At 50.6% G+C, this 20903-nt stretch overlaps 1 protein-coding gene across 1 annotated transcript in view; it reads right to left on the bottom strand.

The window, feature by feature from the left end:
* Positions 1-20903, bottom strand: part of sardh (sarcosine dehydrogenase) — a 357516-nt gene that overhangs the window by 58396 nt on the left and 278217 nt on the right. Inside the window, exons 9-11 of the mRNA XM_038781905.1 lie at positions 17999-18085; positions 16144-16234; positions 4609-4754 (exon numbers count right to left, since the gene is read on the bottom strand). Coding sequence (XP_038637833.1) covers positions 4609-4754; positions 16144-16234; positions 17999-18085 — 324 coding nt within the window. The remainder of the gene's footprint in view (positions 1-4608; positions 4755-16143; positions 16235-17998; positions 18086-20903) is intronic.

Raw genomic sequence — 20903 nt, 5'->3', positions numbered from 1 at the left:
AGGGAGGAAGGGGTCGAGCGAGGGAACCGTGGTTTACCAAAGAAGTGGAATCTCTTGTTAAGAGGAAGAAGGAGGCCTATGTGAAGATGAAGCGTGAAGTTTCAATTGGGGTGCTTGATAGTTACAGGGAAGCGAGGAAGGATCTAAAGATGAGAGCTAAGACGAGCAAGGAGGGGACATGCAAAGTCTTTGGCAGGTAGGATCAAGGGAAAACCCAAAAGCTTTCTATCGGTATGTCAGGAATAAAAGAATGACTAGGGTAAGAGTAGGGCCAGTCAAGGACAGTGGTGGGAAGTTGTGTGTGGAGGCTGAGGAGATAAGCGAGATACTAAATGAATACTTTTCGTCAGTATTCACTCAGGAAAAAGATAATGTTGTGGAGGAGAATGCTGAGACCCAGGCTATTAGAATAGATGGCATTGAGGTGCGTAGGGAAGAAGTGTTGGCAATTCTGGACAAGGTGAAGATAGATAAGTCCCCGGGGCCTAATGGGATTTATCCTAGGATTCTCTGGGAAGCCAGGGAAGAGATTGCTGAGCCTTTGGCTTTGATTTTTATGTCATCATTGGCTACAGGAATAGTGCCAGAGGACTGGAGGGTAGCAAATGTGGTCCCTTTGTTCAAGAAGGGGAGTAGAGATAACCCCGGTAACTATAGGCCGGTGAGCCTAACGTCTGTTGTGGGTAAAGTCTTGGAGAGGATTATAAAGATACGATTTATAATCATCTAGATAGGAATAATATGATTAGGGATAGTCAGCATGGTTTTGTGAAGGGTAGGCCATGCCTCACAAACCTTATCGAGTTCTTTGAGAAGGTGACTGAACAGGTAGACGAGGGTAGAGCAGTTGATGTGGTGTATATGGATTTCAGTAAAGCGTTTGATAAGGTTCCCCACGGTCAGCTATTGCAGAAAATACGGAGGCTGGGGATTGAGGGTGATTTAGAGATGTGGATCAGAAATTGGCTAGTTGAAAGAAGACAGAGAGTGGTGGTTGATGGCAATGTTCAGAATGGAGTTCAGTTACGAGTGGCGTACCACAAGGATCTGTTCTGGGGCCGTTGCTGTTTGTCATTTTTATAAATGACCTAGAGGAGGGCGCAGAAGGATGGGTGAGTAAATTTGCAGACGACACTAAAGTTGGTGGAGTTATAGACAGTGCAGAAGGATGTTGCAGGTTACAGAGGGACATAGGTAAGCTGCAGAGCTGGGCTGAGAGGTGGCAAATGGAGTTTAATGTGGAGAAGTGTGAGGTGATTCACTTTGGAAAGAATAACAGGAATGCGGAATATTTGGCTAAATGGTACAATTCTTGGTAGTGTGGATGAGCAGAGGGATCTCGGTGTCCATGTACATAGATCCCTGAAAGTTGCCACCCAGGTTGATGGGGTTGTGAAGAAGGCCTATGGTGTGTTGGCCTTTATTGGTAGAGGGATTGAGTTCCGGAGCCATGAGGTCATGTTGCAGCTGTACAAAACTCTGGTACGGCCGCATTTGGAGTATTGCGTACAGTTCTGGTCGCCTCATTATAGGAAGGACGTGGAAGCTTTGGAACGGGTGCAGAGGAGATTTACCAGGATGTTGCCTGGTATGGAGGGAAAATCTTATGAGGAAAGGCTGATGGACTTGAGGTTGTTTTCGTTAGAGAGAAGAAGGTTAAGAGGTGACTTAATAGAGGCATACAAAATGATCAGAGGGTTAGATAGGGTGGACAGTGAAAGCCTTCTCCGCGGATGGAGGTGGCTAGCACGAGGGGACATAGCCTTAAATTGAGGGGTAATAGATATAGGACAGAGGTCAGAGGTGGGTTTTTTACGCAGTGGTGAGGCCGTGGAATGCCCTACCTGCAACAGTAGTAAACTCGCCAACATTGAGGGCATTTAAAAGTTTATTGGATAAGCATATGGATGATAATGGAAGAGTGTAGGTTAGATGGCCTTTAGTTTTTGGACTTCCCATGTCGGTGCGACATCGAGGGCCGAAGGGCCTGTACTGCGCTGTATCGTTCTATGTTCTATATCCACACTCCCGTTTTGTTTACCACAACTCCCCTCACTAGACTCGCAACCTGTACGTTCCCCTACCCAACTTCACCCCCCTTCCCTGTACGTTCCCCTACCCAACTTCACCCCTCCTTCCTTGTACGTTCCCCGACCCAACTTCACCCCCCTTCCCTGTACGTTCCCCTACCCGACTTCACCCCTCCTTCCTTGTACGTTCCCCTACCCGACTTCACCCCCCCTTCCTTGTACGTTCCCCGACCCAACTTCACCCCCCCTTCCCTGTACTTCCCCCCGTCTGACTTCACCCCCCCTTCCCTGTACGTTCCCCTACCCGACTTTACCCCCCCCTTCGCTGTACGTTCCCCTACCCGACTTCACCCCCCCCTTCCCTGTACGTTCCCCGACCTAACTTCACCCCCCCTTCCCTGTACGTTCCCCTACCCGACTTTACCCCCCCCTTCGCTGTACGTTTCCCTACCCGACTTCACCCCCCCCCTTCCCTGTACGTTCCCCGACCCAACTTCACCCCCCTTCCCTGTACTTTCCCCCAGTCCGACTTCACCCCCCCCCCTTCCCTGTACCTCCCCCCCGTACGACTTCACCTCCCCCCCTTCGCTGTATGTTTCCCTGTCCGACTTTGCCCCAGCCCTGTGAACTTTGGGAATGGGCTGGGTGGTTACAGCTCAGGGTTTGGGTTTATTATTGAACTCCAACCCCGATGAATCTCCCCCCCCCCCCCCCCCCCGGCCCCTCCTACCAACATAAAAAACAAGCTTCAACACAGATTTTATTTAACTAACATTTATCTAATGTAGGGATCTGGAGATTTGTGTTTAATTAAACCTTTTACAACCTTGCTACAGAAAATCGATTCCTGAAGCGTTCTTTGCACAAATACAACACGGACATTTGATCCATCAGCTGCAGGGTCTCAGATTGACAGCACAGATTAGAGAACAGCGCCTCACTCCATCAATTCACAGGACACTGGGAGCAACTCTTTCATCCTTCTATTTAAGATTGAACAGCTTTTATTTTGTAAATTTAACACTGCCCATCTCTGTATAACAGAGGGAAGCCCCATTTCAAGGCACAGTATTTTCTATGACACACACAGAATGAGGTTGTATTTAATGTGGGCAGTTACTGGATTGGGGAGGGTAAAATCTACTTGTGGGATGATCCTCGATTTACTTGTGTTTAGTTGGGGTTTAACCCGTTTACAGTTCTGTTACTGATGTTTGGAGAATTATCGTGTGTTAAACTGGCTCCTGATACCGCTCAAGCTGATACGAGAGTACATTCCAGTGCCAGGCTTAAAAACTGCCATTAAATATAAACTGGTTTCTACCACGTTCCTGCAGCAGGACAGAGATAGGTTGGAGACTTGGGCAGAGAAATAGCAAATGGAGTTCAATACGGACAAATGTGAGGTAATGTATTTTGGTTGGTCTAACATAGAGGGGAAATATACCGTAAATGGCAAACTCTTAGGAAGTCAGAGAGATCTGGGCGTGCAGGTCCACAGATCTTTGAAGGTGGCAACACAAGTGGATAAGGTAACCCAGAAAGCAGACGGAATGCTTGCCTTCATTGGACGGGGCATCAAGTATAAAACTGGCAAGTCATGCTACAGTTGTATAGAACCTTGGTAAGGCCGCACTTGGAATATTGCGCACAATTCTGGTCGCCACACTACCAGAAGGATGTGGAAGCTTTGGAGAGGGTGCAGAGGAGGTTTACCAGGATGTTGCCTGGTCTGGAGGTCTAGAGGCTGAATAGACTCCGACTGTTTTTATTAGAAAGACGGAGGTTGAGGGGCGACCTGATGGAGGTCAGCAAGATTATGAGGGGCATGGATAGAGTGGATGGGCAGGCACTCTTTCCCAGGGTGGGGGGGGGGGTCATTCACCAGGGGGCATAGGTTTAAGATCCGTGGGGCAAAGTTTAGAGGAGATGTACGAGGCAGGGTTTTTACACAGAGGGTGGTGAGTGCCTGGAACGCGTCGCCAGGGGAGGTTGGGGAATCAGATACATTAACGCCGTTCTAAAGGCATCTTGAGAAACACATGGATAGGATGGGTATAGAGGGATACGGCACAAGGAAGTGCTGAGGGTTTTGGCCAAGGGTGGTATCATGACCGGTACAGGCTTGGAGGGCCGAAGGGCCGAAGGGCCTGTTCCTCTGCTGCATTGTTCTTTGATGATGGCACGAGCCATTTGTTATCTGACTCCACATTCATGGTCAGGGCTGTTCCATGAGGGGCCACAGAGTCTCTCTGAAATAGTCGCAAAAGTGTCCAGTCTAATTTGGGGCAGATATGGCGAAGGGTTTGTGAAAGAGAGCAGGACATGCCAACAGGTGGGATTGGGGTCACAAAGGCGTTTGGTCCTTTCCTTTGGCTATTTCTAGCAAGGATCATGGGGGAATTTATGGAACAATACTGATTATAGGAGCATAGATCTTTAAACACTGAACCTTTTGGCAACTCACCATCAGAATTAACTCTACCTGTATCCAGGGAGCTCTGCCCTCCGCCCAGATCCCAGGAATGCTCCCCCCACCTCCGTCCATGAACGTGTCCCACCCCCTCATGGTCAGCACTGACCTGATGCAAGGCATCGAGTCTCATGTTCCTTCCAGCCAGCGGTTCATCGTGAGGAAAAACCACAGAATAATTCTTGGCATAAGATTCGTGGCTTCGCTCTCGGATCCAGCGATTGTTGTTGGTCAGTGAGCGATGAAAACGGCTGTGGCAGAAAATACAGAAAGGACATGATGATGCACTAACTGCCCCAGTCAGAGTCACTGCTATAGAGAGGGGAGAGAGAGGCGAGTGAGGGATGAGAGAGAGAGGAAGAGAGAGAGGCGAATGGGGAAAGTGGGGAAAAGTATGAGAAAAGTGAGCGGCACAAGAAGGAGAGAGGCAACTGGGGGGGGGGAAGGAGGAGGAGGAAATGAAAAACAAATGGGAGAGAGAGCCGCGAGCCGGTGAAGATACAGAGAGAGCGCGAGCGAGAGTGGCAAATGGGCAAAGAAAGAGAGAGTGGAAAACGGGCGAAAAGAGAGATGGAAACACAGCAAAGAAGTCAGACAGGGCCATGTGGGAGATAGGGACAAGCTGGGGAAGAGAGAGAGACTGGGATAGAGAGAGAGAGAGATAGTGATCGGAGAGAGAGAGAGAGACTGGGATAGAGAGAGAGAGAGAGAGAGAGACTGGGATAGAGAGAGACTGGGATAGAGAGAGACTGGGATCGAGAGAGAGAGACTGGAATCGAGAGAGAGAGAGAGACTGGGATAGAGAGAGACTGGGATAGAGAGAGACTGGGATCGAGAGAGAGAGAGAGAGACTGGAATCAAGAGAGAGAGAGAGGCATGGATTTAGTACGGGGAGGTCGTGCCTGACGAACCTGTTAGAATTCTTTGAGGAGGTGACAAGTAGGTTAGACCAGGGAAACCCAGTGGATGTGGTCTATCTGGATTTCCAAAAGGCCTTTGATAAGGTGCCACACAGGAGGCTGCTGAGTAAGGTGAGGGCCCATGGTGTTCGAGGTGAGCTACTGGCATGGGTTGAGGATTGGCTGTCTGACAGAAGGCAGAGAGTTGGGATAAAAGGTTCTTTTTCGGAATGGCAGCCGGTGACCAGCGGTGTCCCACAGGGTTCAGTGTTGGGGCCGCAGCTGTTCACCATATATATTAATGATCTGGATGAAGGGACTGGGGGCATTCTAGCGAAGTTTGCTGATGATACAAAGTTAGGTGGTCAGGCAGGTAGTGCTGAGGAAGTGGGGAGGCTGCAGAAGGATCTAGACAGTTTGGGAGAGTGGTGCAGGAAATGGCTGATGCAATTCAACGTGAGAAAATGTGAGGTCTTGCACTTTGGAAAAAAGAATCCAAGCATAGACTACTTTCTAAACGGTGAGAAAATTCATAATGCCAAAGTACAAAAGGATCTGGGAGTGCTAGTCGAGGATTCCCTAAAGGTAAACATGCAGGTTGAATCTGTGATTAAGAAAGCGAATGCAATGTTGTCATTTATCTCAAGAGGGTTGGAATATAAAAGCAGCGATGTGCTACTGAGCCTTTATAAGGCTCTGGTTAGGCCCCATTTGGAGTACTGTGTCCAGTTTTGGGCCCCACATCTCAGGAAGGACAGACTGGCACTGGAGCGTGTCCAGCGGAGATTCACACGGATGATCCCTGGAATGGCGGGTCTAACATATGATGAACGGCTGAGGATCCTGGGATTGTATTCATTGGAGTTTAGAAGGTTAAGGGGAGATCTAATAGAAACTTACAAGATAATACATGGCTTAGAAAGGGTGGACGCAAAGAAACTGTTTCCGTTAGGCGAGGAGACGAGGACCCGTGGGCACAGCCTTAGAATTAGAGGGGGTAAATTCAGAACAGAAATGCGGAGACATTTCTTCAGCCAGAGAGTGGTGGGCCTGTGGAATTCATTGCCGCGGAGTGCAGTGGAGGCCGGTGTGTTGTTCCTCGTGTCTTAATAAAGCTCGTAGTCTCAAGTGTGGAGAAGATGCTTTATTGTGAGTTCGTTCAGTTTCCAGAGCTCGACCTAGAACTACCTTCCAGTGCTAACTACCAGCTTTGCTTGCTGTGTCCTGCTTACCAGCCCGCCTGCTGTGAAGAGTGTGTCCTCACTTCCTGTCCTGATCTATTTATATGGCTCTCCCGTGCTCCCTCTAGTGGTCGCTCAGTTGTGTTGCATCTGGTTAACTTGTGATCACCACATCCCCCTTTTTCTCTTAACATATTTTCTGAACATCGTTAAAGAAAATTGTACATCCTGTCCCAGTGTATTTATAGCTCTCCCGCTCGTGTTTGCTCTGTTGTTTTTGTATCTGGTCAATCTACGATCACCACATCCCCCTCTTTCTCATTACATAGTTTCTGTACATCATTAAGGAAAATTATACAAAACAGTAACTTATGATATGCGTATCTATACAAGTGATGATGCTATTGCCTTAGTTAACAAAGCCAATGTATTTATATGTCCAAACTTAATAAACACATTTATGAGTCCAAACTTGATGAATTTGTTCAGAGCTTTTTTTTTCTTTTTGTTGTTGATGACGTGGTGATATTGATATTGCAAGTCCGCTGTGAATGTTGTTGGTGTTCCTTGTTATCTTAAGTACCCAATGCGTCATCCCGAGGTGTTTGCATGGTCACATCACTGATGTTGACTGGCATGGACTTTTTTTTTGTGCTTGTGGTGTTGATTTATTGTCTCATCCGCCTTGGATGCTGGTGTGCTTGCTTGTTCTGGAGCAGACGTGAGTTTGTGCGATTCGTTGTCATCCCATGACATGTTTGTAGTCTTGTTATCGTTTTGCAGTGTGCTGTGGCATCGTCCATCATGTGCCAAGTAGTGCCATTGTGTACAAGTCGTTGTTTCATTGCTGTTGTTTCTGTCGTTCCTGTTTTTGTTGTTTCCGTTGCCGTACTTGTCGCTGTTTTTGTCGTTTCCGTCTTTGTTGTTGTCGCTATCTTTGCTCCTGACTTTGTTGTGTTTGTTGCTGCCTCTGTCGTTGTCGCTATCTTTGTGCCTGACGTTGTTGTTTGTCTTGTTGCGCTTCATGTTGCTTTTATTCTTGCTGTTGTCGTTCTCGTTTCTGCTGTGCTTCTTGCTATTGTTGTTTGTCTTGTCGCGCTTCATGTTGCTTTTCTTCTTGCTGTTGTCGTTCTCGTTTCTGCTGTGCTTCTTGCTATTGTTATTGGTCTTGTCGCGCTTCATGTTGTTTTTGTTCTTGCTGTGTTTCTTTTGACTTTTGTTTTTCTTGTTATACTCTATGAGTGTCCCGAGTGGATAATTTGAGTCATTGAGCATTCCGTCTCGCGAGTGGTGCGAATGATCTGATGTTGCATCGGTGCAGGTGACATCAATCAGTTGTGGAGAATTGGATTCCGCATCTTTGCTTTCTTGGTGCTCGTCTTCCGGAGTCAAAGTCTTCTTGATTACATTTGACGCGGTGTCTGTGGACTCTCGGCGCTCCTCTTCTGGAGTCCAAATCTGCATGATTTCAGTTGACGTGGTTTCTCTAGACTCTTGGTGCTCCGCTTCTGGAGTTAAAATCTTCATGATTTCTGTTGATGTTATCTCACTGGACTCCAGGTGCTCCTCTTCTGGAGTCAAAATCTGCATGGTTTCTTTTTGTTTGATGTCTCTGGACTCCAGGTGCTCCTCTTCTGGAGTCAGAATCTGCATGGTTTCTTTCGGCATTGTCTCTGTGGACTCCAGGTGCTCCTCTTCTGGAGTCAAAATCTGCATGTTTTCTTTCGGCATCGTCTCTCTGGACTGTTGGGTGGCCCGACTCTGTGCTTCTGTACCGACAAGCTGAGAACTGTCAGTCTCACTGTGATCCTGTACGTCGAGTGCGAGCACCTTGTCACTGTTTTCGCTCTGTGCTTCGGTACAGACAAGCTGAGAACTGTCAGTCTCACTGTGATCCTGTACGTTGAGTGTGATCACCTTGTCACTGTCTTCGCATGCAGTGGGCAGAGGTGCATTGTCTTCTTCTTGTTCCTGTGAGCGTGTTGGACTTTCATAGTCCGCTCTTTCTTCTTGTTCCTGTGAGCGTGTTGGACTTTCATAGTCTGCTCTTTCTTCTTGTTCCTGTGAGCGTGTTGGACTTTCATAGTCTGCTTTTTCTTCTTGTTCCTGTGAGCGTGTTGGACTTTCATAGTCCGCTCTTTCTTCTTGTTCCTGTGAGCTTGGTAGACTTTCATAGTCTGCTTGCGGTTGCTCAGGTACAGCGGGTTTACCTTCATGGTCTTGTTCATGCTTGGTGTCCGCCCGGGAGTGTTTGCTTGCATCCCTGTTGGCGTCTTTCATCACTCGCACTGTGGAGCCTGTCATCGCTCGCTCCGTGGAGTCTTCCTGTGCTCTCTGTGTGGCGTCGTCTTCGTCTTGGGTATTGCTGTCATCCAATGTATCGACGAGCTGCCATGGCACCATGGTGTTGGATTCATCCACCATGAGTAGAGTCGTGTTGAGCTTTGCAACGGTGTCGCTGATGCTGTGATCAGCATGTCCAAATAACTCCTCCATGTCTGAGTAGTATTCTTTGAAACCCATTTCATCTTCGTTGGCTTCTTCTACCACGAGTTGATTCGTGTTGAACTTTGCGACCGTGTCGCTGATGCTGTGATAAGCATATCCGACTGACTCAGCTGTGTCTGAGTAGTATTCTCCGAAAACCAAATCATCCTGGTTGGATTCTTCTACCATGAGTTGATTCGTGTTGAACTTTGCGACCGTGTCGCTGATGCTGTGATAAGCATATCCGACTGACTCAGCCATGTCTGAGTAGTATTCTTTGAAAACCAAATCATCTTGGTTGGATTCATCTACCACGAGTTGGTTCGTGTTGTGCTTTGCGACCGTGTCGCTGATGCTGTGATAAGCATATCCGACTGACTCAGCCATGTCTGAGAGGTAATCGTCGAAAAACAAATCATCTTTTGTTGTTTCGGAATTCTTTTTGTTCGCTTCACTGTGTGTGGTGAAGGCAGCTTTTTCCAAGGTTTTGTGCAAGTTGTTTTTCTCTGTTGGTTTAAGTTCAGGCGTTTTTCTGTGTTCTGAGGCAAGAAAATTTGGTTTTACCACTTTAAGTGTCTTGTTTTCAATTTTCGGGCATTTCCCTTTTAAGTGGGCGTGGTCAGGATTCTCAGACGTCATGACGTCACGCGTAGGAACGACTTGCACATGCGCAAATCGGCTTTCTTTCCTTGTGCGGTTCGGTGTCCATTGCGCATGCGCGGCTTGCGCATGCGCATGACGGTCCGCGACGAAGACTTTTTTTGACTGCGCATGCACGGCTTGCGCATGCGCATAACGATCGGCGCCGCGATCTTTTGTAAACTGCGCATGCGTGACTTCCGGTTCCGGCGCATGCGCGACTTCCGGTTCCGGCGCATGCGCAGACGCGATTTGTAGTTCTTTGCTTACCAGAGACTGCAAAATGTGCTCCGACGCCATTTTATCGCGGATTTCAGCGTTTTTTCTTTCTAAAAGTTGTAAGTTACCTTTTCTTTCCGATCTGGACTGGATTTCAGCGTTTTGGCTTTGTGAAAAATTCATGTTATTTCTTCTTTTTGATCTGTACTGTGCATTCGCGATTTCCTGATCTTTTTGTGATTTTTTTAAGTCTTGCATCACTCAGTCTCTGTGCAGGTTGGACTGTGAGCATGCCTTGCTGTTCAAATTTCTCACAGTACTCTTCAAATTTGTTTAGTAACGTTTGTAAGCTGTTCCTGTCTTCACCTTTTGAGTGTTTAAATCCATTATACACTTTCCTATTGACAGGCCCTTCGATGAGAATTGCTATTTTAATTTTGTCTGAGGCTTCTGCTACATCATTAGCTATGAGATAAAAATCGAACATTTGTTTAAACCTTTTCCAGACATTTCTTACATTACCAGTCGTGTCCAGCTGAGGTGGGTATCCATGCCACATCCTCGAATTAGCGATGTCTTCCCCAGTCAAATGTCCAGTAGGAGATTTCCATGCCATTTTGTGCTTTCTGTATCTGCAGCTGAGTTGTCCTGTCGTAAGCGTCCTGAAATCACTGCTGGTACCATGTGTTGTTCCTCGTGTCTTAATAAAGCTCGTAGTCTCAAATGTGGAGAAGATGCTTTATTGTGAGTTCGTTCAGTTTCCAGAGCTCGACTTAGAACTACCTTCCAGTGCTAACTACCAGCTTTGCTTGCTGTGTGTCCTGCTTACCAGCCCGCCTGCTGTGTAGTGTCCTCACTTCCTGTCCTGATCTATTTATATGGCTCTCCCGTGCTCCCTCTAGTGGTCGCTCAGTTGTGTTGCATCTGGTTAACTTGTGATCACCACAGCCGGGACGCTAAATGGCTTCAAGGCAGAGATAGATAAATTCTTGATGTCGCGAGGAATTAAGGGCTACAGGGAGAATGCTGGTAGGTGGAGTTGAAATGCCCATCAGCCATGATTGAATGGCGGAGTGGACTCGATGGGCCGAATGGCCTTACTTCCACTCCTATGTCTTATGGTCTTATGATAGAGAGAGACTGGGATCGAGAGAGAGAGAGAGAGACTGGAATCGAGAGAGAGAGAGAGACTGGGATAGAGAGAGAGAGACTGGGATAGAGAGAGACTGGGATCGAGAGAGAGAGACTGGGATAGAGAGAGACTGGGATCGAGAGAGAGAGAGAGACTGGGATAGAGAGAGAGAGAGAGACTGGGATAGAGAGAGACTGGGATCGAGAGAGAGAGAGACTGGGAGAGAGAGAGACTGGGATCGAGAGAGAGAGAGAGACTGGGATAGAGAGAGAGAGACTGGGATACAGAGAGAGAGAGACTGGGATAGAGAGAGAGAGACTGGGATAGAGAGAGACTGGGATCGATCGAGAGAGAGAGACTGGGATAGAGAGAGAGAGAGAGACTGGGATAGAGAGAGACTGGGATCGATTGAGAGAGAGAGACTGGGATAGAGAGAGAGAGAGAGACTGGGATAGAGAGAGACTGGGATCGAGAGAGAGAGAGAGACTGGGAGAGAGAGAGACTGGGATCGAGAAAGAGAGAGAGAGACTGGGATAGAGAGAGAGAGACTGGGATACAGAGAGAGAGAGAGACTGGGATAGAGAGAGAGAGAGACTGGGATCGAGAGAGAGAGAGAAGCTGGGATCGAGAGAGAGAGAGACTGGGATCAAGAGAGAGAGAGAGACTGGGATAGAGAGAGAGAGAGAGACTGGGATCGAGAGAGAGAGACTGGGATAGAGAGAGAGAGAGGGAGACTGGGAGAGAGAGAGAGAGACTGGGATCGAGAGAGAGAGAGACTGGGATAGAGAGAGAGAGTCTGGGACACGGAGAGAGAGACTGGAATAGAGAGACTGGGATAGAGAGAGAGAGAGGGAGACTGGGACCGAGAGAGAGAGAGAGAGACTGGGATTGAGAGAGAGAGAGAGACTGGGATCGAGAGAGAGAGAGTCTGGGATCGAGAGAGAGAGACTGGGATCGAGAGAGAGAGACTGGGATCGAGAGAGAGAGACTGGGATAGAGAGAGACTGGGATCGAGAGAGAGAGAGAGAGAGACTGGGATAGAGAGAGACTGGGATCGAGAGAGAGAGACTGGGATCGAGAGAGAGAGAGAGAGACTGGAATCGAGAGAGAGAGAGAGACTGGGATAGAGAGAGACTGGGATCGAGAGAGAGAGAGAGAGAGAGACTGGGATAGAGAGAGACTGGGATCGAGAGAGAGAGAGAGACTGGAATCGAGAGAGAGAGAGACTGGGATCGAGAGAGAGAGAGAGACTGGGATCGAGAGAGAGAGACTGGGATCGAGAGAGAGAGACTGGGATAGAGAGAGACTGGGATCGAGAGAGAGAGACTGGGATAGAGAGAGAGAGAGAGACTGGGATCGAGAGAGAGAGAGAGACTGGGATCGAGAGAGAGACTGGGATAGAGAGAGACTGGGATCGAGAGAGAGAGACTGGGATAGAGAGAGAGAGAGGGAGACTGGGAGAGAGAGAGAGAGACTGGGATCGAGAGAGAGAGAGAGACTGGGATAGAGAGAGAGAGTCTGGGACACGGAGAGAGGGACTGGAATAGAGAGAGACTGGGATAGAGAGAGAGGGAGACTGGGAGAGAGTGAGAGAGACTGGGATCGAGAGAGAGAGAGACTGGGATAGAGAGAGAGAGTCTGGGACACGGAGAGAGACTGGAATAGAGAGAGACACTGGAATAGAGAGAGAGAGACGGATAGAGAGAGAGAGAGAGACACTGGGATAGAGAGAGAGAGACTGGAATAGAGAGAGAGAGACTGGGATCGAGAGAGAGAGAGATTGGGATAGAGAGAGAGAGTCAGGGACACAGAGAGAGAGACTGGAATAGAGAGAGAGAGAGAGACTGGGATAGAGAGAGAGAGACTGGGATAGAGAGAGAGAGAGAGACTGGGATCGAGAGAGAGAGAGAGACTGGGATCGAGAGAGAGACTGGGATAGAGAGAGACTGGGATCGAGTGAGAGAGACTGGGATAGAGAGAGAGAGAGGGAGACTGGGAGAGAGAGAGAGAGACTGGGATCGAGAGAGAGAGAGACTGGGATAGAGAGAGAGAGAGTCTGAGACACGGAGAGAGGGGCTGGAATAGAGAGAGACTGGGATAGAGAGAGAGAGGGAGACTGGGAGAGAGTGAGAGAGACTGGGATCGAGAGAGAGAGAGAGAGACTGGGATAGAGAGAGTCTGGGACCCGGAGAGAGACTGGAATAGAGAGAGACACTGGAATAGAGAGAGAGAGACGGATAGAGAGAGAGAGAGAGAGACACTGGGATAGAGAGAGAGAGACTGGAATAGAGAGAGAGAGACTGGGATCGAGAGAGAGCGAGATTGGGATAGAGAGAGAGAGTCAGGGACACAGAGAGAGAGACTGGAATAGAGAGAGAGAGAGAGACTGGGATAGAGAGAGAGAGAGAGAGACTGGGATAGAGAGAGAGAGACTGGGATAGAGAGAGAGAGACTGGGATCGTGAGTGAGAGAGAGACTGGAATAGAGAGAGAGAGACTGGGATAGGAGAGACTGGGATAGAGAGAGGGAGTGTAGGCGAGGAGAGAGTGGGAGGGACAGATGCATTAACTGGAGTTTGAGCTCAACAGCTGTAGATTGCAGGTGAAAGTTAATGTTGATGGGTGTTTCTATGATTGGAGGAGTTCCACACACTGACTCTCACTGGGGTACGGGTCCCACACACACTGACTCTCACTGGGGTACGGGACCCACACACACTGACTCTCACTGGGGTACGGGTCCCACACACACTGACTCTCACTGGGGTACGGGACCCACACACACTGACTCTCACTGGGGTATGGATCCCACACACACTGACTCTCACTGGGGTACGGGTCCCACACACACTGACTCTCACTGGGGTACGGGACCCACACACACTGACTCTCACTGGGGTATGGATCCCACACACACTGACTCTCACTGGGGTACGGGACCCACACACATTGACTCTCACTGGGGTACGGGTCCCACACACACTGACTCTCACTGGGGTATGGGTCCTACACACACTGACTCTCACTGGGGTAGGGGTCCCACACACACTGACTCTCACTGGGGTACGGGTCCCACACACACTGACTCTCACTGGGGTCCCACACACACTGACTCTCACTGGGGTACGGGTCCCACACACTGACTCTCACTGGGGTACGGGTCCCACACACACTGACTCTCACTGGGGTACGGGTCCCACACACACTGACTCTCACTGGGGTACGGGTCCCACACACACTGACACTCACTGGGTACTGGTCCCACACACACTGACACTCACTGGGGTACGGGTCCCACACACACTGACTCTCACTGGGGTACGGGTCCCACACACACTGACTCTCACTGGGGTACGGGTCCCACACACACTGACTCTCACTGGGGTACGGGTCCCACACACACTGACTCTCACTGGGGTACGGGTCCCACACACACTGACTCTCACTGGGGTACGGGTCCCACACACACTGACTCTCACTGGGGTACGGATCCCACACACACTGACTCTCACTGGGGTAGGGGTCCCACACACACTAACTCTCACTGGGGTACGGGTCCCACACACACTGACTCTCACTGGGGTACGGGTCCCACACACACTGACTCTCACTGGGGTACGGGTCCCACACACACTGACTCTCACTGGGGTACGGGTCCCACACACACTGACTCTCACTGGGGTACGGGTCCCACACACACTGACTCTCACTGGGGTATGGGTCCCACATACACTGACTCTCACTGGGGTACGGGTACCACACACACTGACTCTCACTGGGGTACGGGCCCCACACACACTGACTCTCACTGGGGTACGGGTCCCAGACACTGACTCTCACTGGGGTACGGGTCCCACACACACTGACTCTCACTGGGGTACGGGCCCCACACACACGACTCTCACTGGGTACGGGTCCCACACACACTGACACTCACTGGGGTACGGGTCCCACACACACTGACTCTCACTGGGGTACGGGTCCCACACACACTGACTCTCACTGGGGTATGGGTCCCACACACACTGACTCTCACTTGGGTATGGGTCCCACACACTGACTCTCACTGGGGTAGGGGTCCCACACACACTGACTCTCACTGGGGTACGGGTCCCACACACACTGACTCTCACTGGGGTACGGGCCCCACACACACGGACTCTCACTGGGGTACAGGTCCCACGCGCACTGACTCTCACTGGGGTACAGGTCCCACACACACTGACTCTCACTGGGGTACTGGTCCCACACACACTGACACTCACTGGGGTACGGGTCCCACACACACTGACTCTCACTGGGGTACGGGTCCCACACACACTGACTCTCACTGGGGTATGGGTCCCACACACGCTGACTCACTGGGGTACGGGTCCCACACACACTGACTCTCACTGGCGTTCGGGTACCACACACACTGACTATCACTGGGGTATGGGTCCTACACACACAGACTCTCACTGGGGTACGGGCCCCACACACACTGACTCTCACTGGGGTACGGGTCCCACACACACTGACACTCACTGGGGTACGGGTCCCACACACACTGACTCTCACTGGGGTATGGGTCCCACACACACTGACTCTCACTGGGGTACGGGTCCCACACGCACTGACTCTCACTGGGGTACGGGTCCCACACACACTGACTCTCACTGGGGTACGGGTCCCACACACACTGACTCTCACTGGGGTACGGGTCCCACACACACTGACTCTCACTGGGGTATGGGTCCCACACACACTGACTCTCACTGGGGTATGGGTCCCACACACACTGACTCTCAATGGGGTACGGGTCCCACACACACTGACTCTCACTGGGGTACGGGTCCCACACACACTGACTCTCACTGGGGTACGGGTCCCACACACACTGACTCTCACTGGGGTATGGGTCCCACACACACTGACTCTCACTGGGGTACGGGTCCCACACACTGACACTCACTGGGGTACGGGTCCCACACACACTGACTCTCACTGGGGTACGGGTCCCACACACTGACTCTCACTGGGGTATGGATTAGCTGATATTGTTGTTGGATAAAGTGCATTATCATTTTTCCCAGGACACGTACCGAATGTCATAACCAAACATGTCCTTCTCTGGCCGTCCGTGGATGACCCAATGAGCGAGTTCCTTTCCACATCCGCCACCTAACATCATTCCTGAGAAAGAAGAATCCAAAGATTTAATTTACTGTTCTTTAAACCTCTCAAATATTCTGTTAAACCTCTAAAACCTCACTGCAGCTTCTCAACAATGTACATTCAGCAGTGTTACTGAGGGCGATGTCTTGTCAGCAATCTCAGGGCTCACTCAAAGCACACCCGACACTGAGGGAGTGCCGCACTGTCAGAGGGGTCAGTACTGAGGGAGTGCTGCACTGTCAGAGGGTCAGTACTGAGGGAGTGCCGCACTGTCAGAGGGTCAGTACTGAGGGAGTGCTGCACTGTCAGAGGGTCAGTACTGAGGGAGTGCCGCACTGTCAGAGGGTCAGTACTGAGGGAGTGCTGCACTGTCAGAGCGTCAGTACTGAGGGAGTGCCGCACTGTCAGAGGGTCAGTACTGAGGGAGTGCCGCACTGTCACGGTCAGTACTGAGGGAGTGCCGCACTGTCAGAGGGTCAGTACTGAGGGAGTGCCGCACTGTCAGAGGGTCAGTACTGAGGGAGTGCCGCACTGTCAGAGGGTCAGTACTGAGGGAGTGCTGCACTGTCAGAGGGTCAGTACTGAGGGAGTGCCGCACTGTCAGAGGGTCAGTACTGAGGGAGTGCCGCACTGTCAGAGGGTCAGTACTGAGGGAGTGCTGCACTGTCAGAGGGTCAGTACTGAGGGAGTGCCGCACTGTCAGAGGGTCTGTACTGAGGGAGTGCTGCACTGTCAGAGGGTCAGTACTGAGGGAGTGCTGCACTGTCAGAGGGTCTGTACTGAGGGAGTGCTGCACTGTCAGAGGGTCAGTACTGAGGGAGTGCTGCACTGTCAGAGGGTCAGTACTGAGGGAGTACTGCACTGTCAGAGGGTCAGTACTGAGGGAGTGCTGCACTGTCAGGGTCAGTACTGAGGGAGTGCCGCACTGTCAAAGAGTCAGTACTGAGGGAGTGCCGCACTGTCAGAGGGTCAGTGCTGAGGGAGTGCCTCACTGTCAGAGGGTCAGTACTGAGGGAGTGCTGCACTGTCAGAGGGTCAGTACTGAGGGAGTGCCGCACTGTCAGAGGGTCAGTACTGAGGGAGTGCTGCACTGTCAGAGGGTCAGTGCTGAGGGAGTGCCGCACTGTCAGAGGGTCAGTACTGAGGGAGTGCCGCACTGTCAAAGGGTCAGTACTGAGAGAGTACCGCACTGTCAGAGGGTCAGTACTGAGGGAGTGCTGCTCTGTCAGAGGGTCAGTACTGAGGGAGTACTGCACTGTCAGAGGGTCAGTACTGAGGGAGTGCTGCACTGTCAGAGGGTCAGTACTGAGGGAGTGCAGCACTGTCAGAGGGTCAGTACTGAGGGAGTGCCGCACTGTCAGAGGGTCAGTACTGTGGGAATGCCACACTGTCAGAGGGTCAGTACTGAGGGAGTGCAGCACTGTCAGAGGGTCAGTACTGAGGGAGTGCTGCACTGTCAGAGGGTCAGTACTGAGAGAGCGCCGCACTGTCAGAGGGTCAGTACTGAGGGAGTGCCGCACTGTCAGAGGGTCAGTACTGAGGGAGTGCTGTACTGTCAGAGGGTCAGTACTGAGGGAGTGCTGTACTGTCAGAGGGTCAGTGCTGCAATGCTCCTCACTGTAACCTCCTGTCTTTTGTGCTCTCATCACGTCTTTGGGTCGTGGGGCCGAAACCCTCGCCAACACGTGGAGAATGTACAAAATCCACACGGACACAAACACTGATCTTAACATCAATAGGTCAAGCCAGAGCAATAAACATGAAACAAATCGACATCCTCACCTGCACTATTGAATCCACATCCCAGGTAGAAACCTCTGAGCTCAGGAGCCTCCCCCATCAGAGGCTTGTGGTCAGCAGTGAATGACTCTACAAAAAATGGCATTGTTACCATGAGAAAAAACAGTATTATAGGAACGTACTCTCCCACACAACCGGGTATGCTGCAGACGCTAACTCTCCCACTAACCCAGTACCCGCATAAACACAGACTGCTCCCTAACCCAGTACCGTATATACACAGACTGCACCCTAACCCAGTACCCGCATAAACACAGACTGCTCCCTAACCCCGTGCCCGCATGTACACAGACTGCCCCGTCACCCAGTACCGTATATACACAGACTGCACCCTCACCCAGTACCCGCATAAACACAGACTCCCTCACCCAGTACCCGCATATACACAGACTGCTCCCTAACCCAGTACCCGCATAAACACAGGCTGCACCCTAACCCCGTGCCCGCATATACAGACTGCTCCCTCACCCAATACCCGCATATACACAGACTACTCCCTCACCCAGTACCCGCATATACACAGACTGCTCCCTCACCCAATACCCGCATATACACAGACTGCTCCCTCACCAGTACCCGCATATACACAGACTGCTCCCTCACCCAGTACCCGCATATACACAGACTACTCCCTCACCCAATACCCGCATATACACAGACTGCTCCCTCACCCAGTACCCGCATATACACAGACTGCTCCCTCACCCAATACCCGCATATACACAGACTGCTCCCTCACCCAATACCCGCATATACACAGACTACTCCCTCACCCAATACCCGCATATATACAGGCTGCACCCTCACCCAGTACCCGCATTTACACAGGCTGCACCCTCACCCAGTACCCGCATATACACAGGCTGCACCCTCACCCAGTACCCGCATATACACAGGCTGCACCGTCACCCAGTGCCCGCATGTACACAGACTGCCCCGTCACCCAGTACCGTATATACACAGACAGCAGCCTCACCAGTACCCGCATATACACAGGCTGCACCCTCACCCAGTAACCGCATATACACAGGCTGCACCCTCACCCAGTAACCGCATATACACAGACTGCTCCCTCACCCAGTAACCGCATATACACAGACTGCTCCCTCACCCAATACCTGCATATACACAGGCTGCACCCTCACCCAGTACCCGCATATACACAGACTGCTCCCTCACCCAATACCCACATATACACAGACTACTCCCTCACCCAGTACCCGCATATACACAGACTGCTCCCTCACCCAATACCCGCATATACACAGACTGCTCCCTCACCCAATACCCACATATACACAGACTGCTCCCTCACCCAGTACCCGCATATACACAGACTGCTCCCTCACCCAGTACCCGCATATACACAGACTGCTCCCTCACCCAATACCCACATAGACACAGACTACTCCCTCACCCAGTACCCGCATATACACAGACTGCTCCCTCACCCAATACCCGCATATACACAGACTACTCCCTCACCCAATACCCGCATATACACAGGCTGCACCCTCACCCAGTACCCGCATTTACACAGGCTGCACCCTCACCCAGTACCCGCATATACACAGGCTGCACCCTCACCAAGTACCCGCATATACACAGGCTGCTCCATCACCCAGTAATCGTAACTTGTCCTCCTAAAATTATTGTACACACCCCTGTCTGCATCAACGGGGCCGAGGTGAAGATTGTTAACAGCTTCAAATTCCTGGAAGGGCAGCACAGTGGCACAGTGGTTAGCACTGCAGTCTCACGGCGCCGAGGTCCCAGGTTCGATCCTGGCTCTGGGTCACTGTCCGTGTGGAGTTTGCACATTCTCCCCGTGTTTGCGTGGGTTTCGTCCCCACAACCCAAAGATGTGCAGGTTAGGTGGATTGAACACGCTAAATTGCCCCTTAATTGGACAAAATGAATTGGGTAATCTAAATTTATGAGAAAAAAAAATCCTCGGGGTGCACATCACCAAAAATAAGTCCTGGTCCACCCACGTCGATGCTACAACAGCGCTTATACTTCCTCAGGAAACTAAGGAAATTCGGCATGTCCACACTAACCCTTACCAACTTTTACAGATGCACCATAGAAAGCATCCTATCGGGCTGCATCACAGCCTGGTATGGCAACTGCTCGGCCCAGGACCGCAAGGAACTTCAGAGAGTCGTGAATACCGCCCAGTCCATCACACGAACCTGCCTCCCATCCATTGATTCCATCTACACCTCCTGCTGCTGGGGGAAAGCGGGCAGCATAATCAAGGATCCCTCCCACTCGGCGTATTCACTTTTCCAACTTCTTCCATCGGGCAGGAGATACAGAAGTCTGAGAACACGCAGGAACAGACTCAAAAACAGCTTCTTCCCCACTGTCACCAGACTCCTAAATGACCCTCTTATTGACTGACCTCATTAACACTACACCCTGTATGCTTCAACCGATGCCAGTGACTATGTATTGACATTATGGATCTTGTGTTGCCCTATTATATATTCTCTTTTTATTTTCTTTTATTTCCATGTACTAAATGATCTGTTCGAGCTGCTCGCAGAAAAATACTTTTCACTGTACTTTGGTACACGTGACAATAAACAAATTGCCCCCTGGCCCAGTGATTGTGTAAAACACAGGCCACCCCCTAACCCAGTGATTGTGTAAAACACAGACCGCCTAACCCAGTGATCGCATAAAACACAGACTGCTCCCTAACCCAGTGATCGTATAAAACACAAACCACCCCCTAACCCAGTGATCGTATAAAACACAGACCGCACCCTAACCCAGTGATTGTATATAACACAGACTATACCCTAACCCAGTGATTGTATATAACACAGACCATACCCTAACCCAGTGATTGTATATAACACAGACCATACCCTAACCC

The sequence above is a fragment of the Scyliorhinus canicula genome, chromosome 21 (assembly GCF_902713615.1).
Source record: "Scyliorhinus canicula chromosome 21, sScyCan1.1, whole genome shotgun sequence".
NCBI lineage: Eukaryota > Metazoa > Chordata > Chondrichthyes > Carcharhiniformes > Scyliorhinidae > Scyliorhinus > Scyliorhinus canicula.
The sequence above is the reverse complement of the archived record's forward strand: the minus strand, read 5'-3'. Positions and strand labels throughout refer to the sequence as shown.